Source organism: Thamnophis elegans, chromosome 5 (genome assembly GCF_009769535.1).
Source record: "Thamnophis elegans isolate rThaEle1 chromosome 5, rThaEle1.pri, whole genome shotgun sequence".
In the NCBI taxonomy this organism is placed as follows: domain Eukaryota; kingdom Metazoa; phylum Chordata; class Lepidosauria; order Squamata; family Colubridae; genus Thamnophis; species Thamnophis elegans.
In genome coordinates, this window is record NC_045545.1 from 46,285,956 (window position 1) to 46,295,748 (window position 9,793).

General features: G+C 37.3%; 1 protein-coding gene across 1 annotated transcript; it reads left to right on the forward strand.

Annotated features, from left to right (window-relative positions):
* The first annotated feature begins 383 nt into the window (after positions 1-383).
* Positions 384-9,490, forward strand: C5H1orf194 (chromosome 5 C1orf194 homolog). Its single transcript, XM_032217269.1, has 5 exons — positions 384-1,220; positions 5,935-6,051; positions 7,742-7,857; positions 8,529-8,656; positions 9,137-9,490. The coding sequence occupies exons 1-5, from the start codon at positions 1,143-1,145 to the stop codon at positions 9,205-9,207; spliced, it is 510 nt and encodes a 169-aa protein (XP_032073160.1). The 5' UTR covers positions 384-1,142; the 3' UTR covers positions 9,208-9,490.
* The last annotated feature ends 303 nt before the right edge of the window (positions 9,491-9,793 follow it).

Here is a 9,793-nt window from a genome sequence, read left to right on the forward strand (position 1 = left end):
CTTTGCAGGCGTGGAGATTCTCAACCTGGGTAGCGGCGCCCGCCCAAAGCAGCAACCACAGACAGAGCAGAAGGAGCGGCAGGCGCCTCCAGCCGATCACAACAGGGTGGCGGCAGCAGCAGCAGCATCTGGTAATCCCCTCAGCGGGATGGAGCCTGCCAGCCCCAGCCATCGTGGCGCAGCAGAAACAGCGAAGGAGCCGGTAGTCGCGCTGTGCCTCGGGCAGGCAGTCACCGACTCAGGTGCGACGGTAGCCGCGCTCTGGGGGCAGAAAGGGATGCAGGAGCCCGCCCCGCCCCCTCGGACCGCCCACACCTCGCTGCCTAGCAACCGCAGCTGCCTCCGCCGCGCGGCCCTCCCGAGGCCGAGGAGCACCTGAGGCTCGAGAAGCGCGCGAGTCGCTGTGGCGCGCGGCGAAGGAACAGCCGTTTGCTTTCGAAGCGCTCCTTCAGCGGCCCCCAGACAGGCCTCGCCGGAGTCGCTCAAGCCACGCGCTCTGCACTAACGATCCAATCCCGAGCCGGGTAACGGGTGGCGCTTCGGGGCAGCCGTTCTCGACTCAGGAGCGGCCCGACTCTCTTCGCCCCTCGCCTGCCGGTTCCTGGGAGCGCGTTCCTTTTAACTCAAGTTATTGTCGGGCTCTGAGACTATTAAACTGGGTGCCTCGCTTCTCTCTTTGGTGTTTGACTGGCGGTGCCTTAATGTTTCCGTTCACTTGGGACTAACTCTTCGGAGTAGTCCCGCTGGGGTTTAGGAGAGGAGAGAATTGTTAGAAAGTCTTTCGGAGCTATTCAATGCGCTTCAACCATGGGCCGTAAACATGAAGGAAAGGGGGGTTCGACTTTATAAGTGTCCTTATAAAGGCGTGTTTTTCTTTATTTCACGTGAAGGAGCATAAAGCGCGTGCTGGCTTCTGTCTTTTCCAGCCCCACGCCGCTTTTCTGGTTTCTTTCTGCCTTCCAAGAGCTTCGCTTTTCTTTCCAGCCATCAGGGGGCGCTTTAATACGTAGTGACCGGAAGACTCTAAAAGACCCCGTCGCCTAGCAACCGCCCTCGTATCCTAAACAAAACTGACACGCGGGGAGAGAAATCGGCACCCGCATTTGGCAGCTGGCAACCCTACTGCTGAGAAAGGCTGGAGTATGTCACCCGCTAGGAACTCTTTTCCATTCCCTCATTACGAAAATGAAAACACATACAGTGATAATAGGAATGCACAGGTAAGAGAGATCCCTTTAATTTTTTCTTTAAAATATATAAAGCATTTGCATTGTGATGCATTTTGTTTATCCTAATGAAATTTAGAAGCCATGTGCTGTGAACTCAATGATAGGGCAGCCTCCCTTCAGCCTCTTAATAATGTTTTACAGATGATGCTGGAAACTACTTTTGAACTCGAGATACATATTTTATGTTTATTAATGCAGGATAAAATGTGGAGGTCTGGCTTTAAAAATAGCCCTAAATAGGAGAAGGAGGAGCCACCTCCCAATGTCACAATGTGCAGTCTCGATACTCTTAGACCGCCGTTGACACTTTTGCCGCTGGACGGTCCATTGAGACGTAAATTGTCCCGTAGAGATGGTGATCAGGAAGACGAAGCCTTGCTGGTCTCAGGGACATCGCAAAGTCCCTGATCCACCCAAGGGAAGCACTTCAAGCCGGCGGTAAACAGGCAGCCCCCAGGCTGATGAAGTTGGGACGGCTTCGGAAGAAAGGAAGTGAAAAGAGAAAGTGCGTCCATCTGGAGAAGTATTTTTTCTATTTTGCGAAAGACTGCCCAAAGAAATTTTTTGTTAAAGCCAAATTAGATCCTTAAGCAAAAGAACTGAGCGGCAAAATTAACTCATATTGGATTGCTTTGGAAAGCTTTTTTTTCCCTTTGTAACTATTCTTTGTGGATTGAAGTGCTCACAACGTTTCTCATTTCTCCTCTTCAAGTGAACGGATTGGTTTTTTTTTTCTTCTGCTTTTTGTTGCTTTATTTTTTGACTTCTGGATTAAAACCTTCTTATTTTAACAATTCTTCCTATTACTTGTTATTAAATTTCATTAAAAGAAATCTAAAGAACTTTGTTTCCTATAAGCCAGAGATAAATATTAGATAAGTGAAAAGTAGCAACACTGCCACTCAGAGGTCAGAGGCTGGGGTTTTTGAAACAACGTATCTCTTCTCTTTCCTTCTTTGATTCCACTGACTTTGTAGCTGAAGGGTTTGCAACTTGTTTATAGAAACTGATAAAGAGCCAAAGGCATGAATTGTTTTCACAGGTGCCTTTGAGGACTATTTTGGCAGGGTAAAGAAGGGGGGGGGAAACAACCCTTCTCCTTTGAAGAGCATAAAAGAACTTGTGTTCAAGTCAATCTAAAATTTAAAAAAAGAGGCCTGGAAGGCTGGAGTGGCAGTGGCTATTGGTTTTTTTTTTCTTTCTTCTTTTTTGAAAACATGGATCAATATTCAGATGAGGAAACCTTAAAATTCCAAAATATCTTGGCTGGAATTCAAAATCTATTGGAAGGATATGGGAGAATTCAGAAGAAGTTGGAAAGACTAGTCTTCCTCACAGCAAAAGATGATGGGATTGGAGTCCCAAAAATTAAAGGGGAGAATGAAGATATAGAAGATAAAGATAAGACAATAGATGAATTTATTAATGGAGCAAATGTGGGTGAAATTAGAAAGAAGGGAATATGGAAAAGGAAATTCGACAAATTGGAGCTCTACCCTAGATTCCAGGACACGGAAGAAGAAGAAAAATAGTAATGATGATGGACTTAAGAGGAGAAATTTTTTCAGAAGCAAGATTGACAACCAAAGACAAGCTAATTTTAGTAGCAGCTGATGGGCAACGAGATTACCTGAGAGATTCTTCAAGCAACAAAGTGCGGAGAGAAGTCTATAAAAACCTTATAAAGGAGATAAAAAGAAGACTGACACCACAATTGGTAAGAGAGATAAGACTGTTTTGTTACTGGAAAGATACAGGTTGACAATGAAAGTTGTTAATAAAAAATTAGTTGATTTTGGTGATCAATAAGTAGGAATTTAGTAACTCTTAGATTGTTTTAGATTGTTATTAAATGTTTATTTGTTATCAAATAATTAACTATAATAACAATAATGAAATGATAATGGATACAGCTTAATGATATATACATGTACTGGCAAACTAGTAAAAGAAATTTGGATATAAATTGCAAATTGTGACTTGGGAAAAAGACCTATAAATTTTATTAATAATTTTTTATTTAAATCTTGTTATAAAGGTGTAAGGCTTTTTTGGGGGGGGTGTCTGATGAGAGGAGATGGGACATAAATAGTAAATGATTTTTAGCCAATTATAATAACAACAAGGAAATGTCAACATTGTTTAACAATATATACATGATATGGTATTGGCAAAAGTAACTTGGATATAAATTCTAAACTGAGTTGGGGGGGAAAGGGGGGAAGGTTTAGAAACTTTATTAATTTACTTTTACTTAAAAGATGTCATAAAGGTATAATGTTACTGGAGGATTTTTTGAAATAGCTAATGAATGCCATTATGTGGTTGTGTCTTTAAGTATGAATGATTTGAGGTAAAATGCATGTTCAAATATTGTAGTCAAATGAGAATTGTGGTACTTTGATAGTAGATACAAAGATTTTGATTTAAAGTGTATAATCTAATATGAACTATAAGTAATGACTGTGGAAGAAATGCACGAAAGTTATCTGTAACCAACCGACACGCTTTCTACAAGATGCAATGAAGGATGATTCTTTTTTTGTGTTTTTGTTCAATTAAAATAAAAAAACTTTTTAAAAAATTTTTAGAAGCCATGTGCTGTGAACTCAATGATAGGGCAGCCTCCCTTCAGCGTCTTAATAATGTTTTACAGATGATGCTGGAAACTACTTTTGAACTTGAGATACATATTTTATGTTTATTAATGCAGGATAAAATGTGGAAGTCTGGCTTTAAAAATAGCCCTAAGCATATCTAGTATGGCAAAATGCACATCTGAGAAATGTATCCTATTTTTCTTGCTTTTCAGACAATTACTGTCCCTTAATGACTCATATTAATTATATAGAGAGAAATAGGCCTTCCACCCAGACTAATAAATCAAGATGAACAAGAAAAAAAGACTTGAAAGGCAAAGGATAGGAGATCCAATTTGTCAAAATTACGTGACTTATCTTGCTATAATGTTCTTTATAAAAATGCAAAACATAAAAAGAGCACAATGCAATTATCATAGGTATATTTATATTTCACTGAGATAATGAGAACTTTCTTAAACAAGGGGATTAGGAAAAAATTTAAAGAAAAGAAAACACTGAACTACTGTAAAACATAACAATAGAACCTCTGTCAGAATGTATACCAAAGATCTAATTGGTCAAATCTGAGTTAAGCCAAGCCATCAGTTTTGTCCAAGTCAAGCAATCAATTTGGGGATTTGTTACCAAGTAGGTAATTTAACATCACTCTTCCCCAATGTGATGCCCTTCAGAGAAGTTAGACTGCAAGTCCCAGTCTTCTATGTTAATAGTCTGGCAAGATATTTATGCATTTTATTTCAACTTCTCTGGAGACTAACAGGTTGAGGAAGACTGCCAAAAATATGTTGAGAATCCTTTGTAACATGCAATCTTAAAAATACAAGGGCGGTTCTATATAACATTTTAGATTTCCTTTTAAAGCAAGAATGGTTTGATATTATCCATCTGCTGAAATTTGTTGCTATGTTGACTTTCTCTGATTAGAAAAACCTGTGTATAGGTAGTCCCAGCTTATAACCATTCATTTAGTGACCAAAGTTACAACAGCACTGAAAAAACTGATTTATGACTGTTGCCATGCCCTATGGCCATGTCATGAAAATTTAGACACTTGGCAACTGGCATGCATTTGATGGTTGTAATGTCTTGGGGTCATGCAATCACCTTTTGCAACCTTCTGACAAGCAAAGTCAATGAGGAACCCAGATTCATTTAATATATCAAATATAAACCATGTTACTAACTTAACAACTGTAGTGATTCATTTAACAACTGTGGCAAGAAAGGTCGTAAAAAAGGGCAAAACTCATTTATCAACTGTCTTGCTTAGCAATGGAAATTTCAGGATCAATTGCAGCTGTAAATCAAGGACAAGCTGTATTTCTGTCTTACTGCATGTGGCTATCTGGTGCTGTGCCATAGCCACATGCAGTAAGACAGTGAGAACGTTGGGGAGGAACATGGGCCAGTTCTGGGGGTTGAGGAAAGCTCAGACGAGGGCTCTGCATCTGAGGCAGAGAGAGAGTTAGACAGCAGTGAGGCAGAAGAACAGCTGGGAACTGTTCCCAGTGTGCGCATGTATGGAGCTGCCAGAAGACAAGGACAACTAAGAAAGCAGGGTCGACTTAAGAGTAAAAGCCACACCTTGGAGGTGATTGGCCCCTCCCATAGGAAACAAAAGAAGAATGAACAGGGAGTGGGCTTTTGCAGGAAACAATCCAGTCGTATCAAGAGTGGAAAGTTCTGTTTGTGATTATAAGAGACCCAGTGTAAAGTTTTGCTTTGCGCTGTGTTTGTAAGCTAGTTATCTGGCAGCACTCTAAAAGAGATAAAGTCCGTGTGGATAAACATTCCCCTGAAAGACTGTTTGCAAGCCTTGCTGACTGTGAATGAAAGGAATTCACAGTCGTGTAAATAAAAGAAGTTTTTTGGGGACCAAAACTTTGCTTCTTGCTTTCTAAGGAAGCCTGGGTTAGAACATCTGGACTAATCCTATATTTTGAACATACACACGTCAATAGGACTGACCTAGTCAGGAAAAGGCCAATATTTTTACTTGGATTCAATAAGACAATATTGAAAGTTAACATAAATAGTAAGCAGTTAAGTTTTTATCTTTTTATGGAGTCAGTATAAGTTTAGTATCATTCTTATTGATCCAGAACACCTCCTATGGCATGCCCTCCCATCTTTCTCAGCAACAAGATACCTGGAGTAGGCTACATGGAACAGCAACTTTGGCAAGCATTAGAAGAGAAGTCTGGTACTCAGACTCTGAGGTAAAAAAGAAATGATATTGTTGTCTTTTTTTTTTCAAGGTGCCTTCTCTCTTCTTTAGCCCTTACTATCCCTTCTTTAAAATGCCTTAGAAATGTATGTGTATTAAATAGACCTTGAGAACTTCAAAGGACACTTCATTTTGATAAAATGTTTGTTTGGAATGAATATTTACTATCTGCTTGGGATTTGTTTAAAGAGTCAGTGAGTCTTTGGAAATTTTGGTAAGTCTTTGGGTCAATTTTTATCAAATGGATGTACACCTTTCTAGCTTTGAAGTCTTCTAGATGCATTAATAGGGAAGCTGTTAAAATTTGAACTTTATTCACATGAGAAACAGATGATACGGAATAATCTTAATTTGAAAATGGGAGGAATCTTTCATTAGAAATTCTAAGTGGAGTAAGGGATCAATGCCTTGAATAGGTTAATTATTAATAGTACTTTAAGGATTTGCAGTTATATTTTGAATATACCGTAATTATCAATATATTCAGTTTAAATATGTATGATTAGAACAACATGGCCTAGATGTGTTTAGCAGCTTCAGAGAAACAGAAATTCTTGAATGTTCAACAATGTTCAATAGAAGCTGTATTTGAAATACAACCTAACAATTCAATTCTATACCAATTAAAGTTAGGACAGTAATATTTTTTGTGGAACAAGAAATCCTTGGAAAATCAATGGGCACAATTTTTAAAAAATGCTAAATACACTTGTGACATATAGATGAAGTCACTTGATTAGAAATTCTTGGTTCATGTTTACTGAACTTTCCAAATAAACTTTTTTTCTTATTTTTGTCATGGCATTTTTCATGGCGGCATTGTAAGGTATTTCTGGGCTGTTTTATATACTTTGGTTGTGTTCGGTCATAGTTTCATTTGATTTCAAATCATTAATATAATTTTAGAGAATATAGTTAAATGAATTTCATTTCATATAAATGAAATTTTAAACTGCATTCCAAAATTACAGAATTTTACATTGTATTAAGAATTCTAAGAGTTCTTTACTTTCTGAGATTGGTTGTTTTCTTGCAGATGTTTTATTACCAAACTAGATAACATCATCAGTGTTAGTAGGGAGTGGGGTTTGCTCGCATTTTCCTCTAATTGGCACAAACATGGGGATTAGCTAAAAGAATCAGCCGATACAACACTCCCTGTGTCAAGAGTGAATTCTAGAGATGTGTTTTGATTTCTGAAATGTATTTATACTATAGAATGAGAAGATAGATTAGTATGCTTCTATATGGTCTAGATCTATATGACCAAGCTATAAAGCTATTACTATTATAAAGTTTTTTAAAAATCCATTATTATTTATTTTTAATTATATTATTTCCATTAATTTCACAATAAAAGAAACCACAGTAGAATGAAGCAATTTATATTGATATATATATTAGAGGTGTCTGGATAAGACATCTTGCTTTTGTATGTTGTGGTAGATACATTCTTGATAGATATATAAAATAGTGCCATTTTGCACAACCTTAATTCTGAGAACATTTATTACAAGGTTCTTACCCCAATACATAAATTTTTGCTTTCTCCATTTGCTGCTAGATAGGCAATTCCTGAAATGCTTGCATAAACTATTTCACTTTTAAAACATTTCTACTACATTATCCTTAATTTATGCTTGTAAATTAACATGCTCCCCACTTACCAATCTTATTTGCAGATTTCTAAAGACAGTTTGGATTTTAATCTCAGTTCTCTATACAATCACCATGAAGACCTGCTTAAAAACAAAAGTCAAGTAGTCCTCCATAAAGAGACCCTCCTGGATGACCATGGGTAAACATAAGTTTTGTTTCTTCTAAATTTTTAAAAAACAAGCATCAGACTCCAGTGGATGCATACTCTAATAGTGCTGCAATTCTTGTAGCCATGAAACCAATAGTAGGATATACATTGTGTAATCAATAAGCCCATAGCCATAATCCTATCAATCATTTTTATTAGATTATATTTTTACATTAAACAAGTATTATCCACATAAGCCACATTTCCTTTTCTTCAGAGTAAATTTCAACTGGTATCAGACATGTAAAATACATATTTAATATTTCAATTTGAAACAAAGACAAATATATGTGTGGAAATATAATATAGATGTTTCCAAGCTCTAGAATGCAGTCTCTTGACTACTGTATACACATATACTTGAGAATACCAGGGGTAGTTTAATTTATTTTCAGTACTGAGCAGATGATTAGACTCTATAGCCTAAATGGCCCTTTTTAAATCTATGAGTCAATAATTCCTGTTAGAATTCTAAGTGTTCTCAGACATTTGAGCAGTGCGCTACTGTTTCCTTAGCTAAATAGCCCTATCCTTCTTTTACTTAATAAAAGATTATTTAAAAATATGTTAATTCACCTTAATGTTTATCATTCAACAATTATCTCTGTCCAAAAGGCAACACTTTCTTGCTAATGCATGTCCTTTGTTTTTGAGCACGGCAGAACACTGAAGGTTTTAGAGCCTGTGAAGAAATACACTTCAGTTCAGCATCCTACCTCCAAGGGTATTACTGTGAGACACTGGGTTAATCCTGTAAAAGAATCTATCCACCACATTGAGGGAGCCATTGGTAAGCATGACCATTACATGCCTCTTTTGGTTGAAGAGGAGCTAGGATAAGAACAGAAACCTTTCAGTAGATTGATTTTCAAATACCTTTCCTTCAAGTTAGTTTAGATTAATTATCCAGCTTTCCTTTAAGACAATATATTATATCCTTAATCACAGTTCTGTGTTAAAAGCCTCTTCACTCAGTGGATAATAACAGAGTGTTGTAAACTTTGTATTAAAAATATTTAAATCCCAATAGTGAAGTGGAATCTAAAATACAATAAAAATTGGTAGTTCTTTAAAAAAAAAGTTCCTGGCTATATAACTTATAGTATTTTAAAGATAGAATCAATAAAAAGTCAAGAGAGTTCTGTAGCTTTGTTCCATTGTAAGATACCAGGTGTGTGTGTGTGGATGAGTGTGTAGGTGTTGGGGGGGGGGGGGTCAATTCTCAGAACAGTGAATGATAGCTGACAAAATGATTTGTCTTTGTTTGCAGAAGCTCCACATACTGCTGCCACAAATAGTGGATATTCCCGTAAAGAGAATGGTGGGATCTTCTATCATTAATGATTTTTGCAGAGTCATGTTGCAGCTTTATTCCCTTTGGCCTGTAATTGCTGCCCATATGCTAACTCTTGGCTCACTGTATGCTTAGTTTTCAGATCATCCATTAAACCAGCCAGCTTCACTGAATTTTAGTAAAAGCTCAACTGTGCTGTATTTGAAAAAGCAGCCTGTTCTTGCCAATGGACCGAGCCCCAAACATAATAATTCAGATATTTGATTAGGAGGAGTCAAATAATAAAATCTAGTCTACTTTGGACTCAGCTCCAAAGAAGATACTATTTATACTGAACCATAAACAGTATTAATTTACACAATCTTAGCTAAAAGTATCTTGGTTAACATCTCCAAAGCAAAATATGAACATTGATTAAATTTTCCCAAAAAAAAATGTTTTTCAAACACAAAATACAAATACTTCATTCCTAAATTATTCCTAATACACTTATGGAGTACTTCAGAACACAAGTCTTCACAAGAACAGAGTGATCCAATTTCTGAAGATTAAAAGTATTATATCAAGATCAAAAAGAATGCCAACCAGGAACAAAGGCTGAATGCCAAAATACACAATTCTATAACTTTTTTA

Excerpts from the sequence above, each read along its gene's own strand:
- C5H1orf194 (XM_032217269.1), top strand. The coding sequence starts at position 1,143 with ATGTCACCCGCTAGGAACTCTTTTCCATTCCCTCATTACGAAAATGAA. Across the intron at positions 1,221-5,934 it reads GTGATAATAGGAATGCACAG|AACACCTCCTATGGCATGCC; the intron begins GTAAGAGAGATC and ends TTATTGATCCAG. Across the intron at positions 6,052-7,741 it reads TCTGGTACTCAGACTCTGAG|ATTTCTAAAGACAGTTTGGA; the intron begins GTAAAAAAGAAA and ends TCTTATTTGCAG.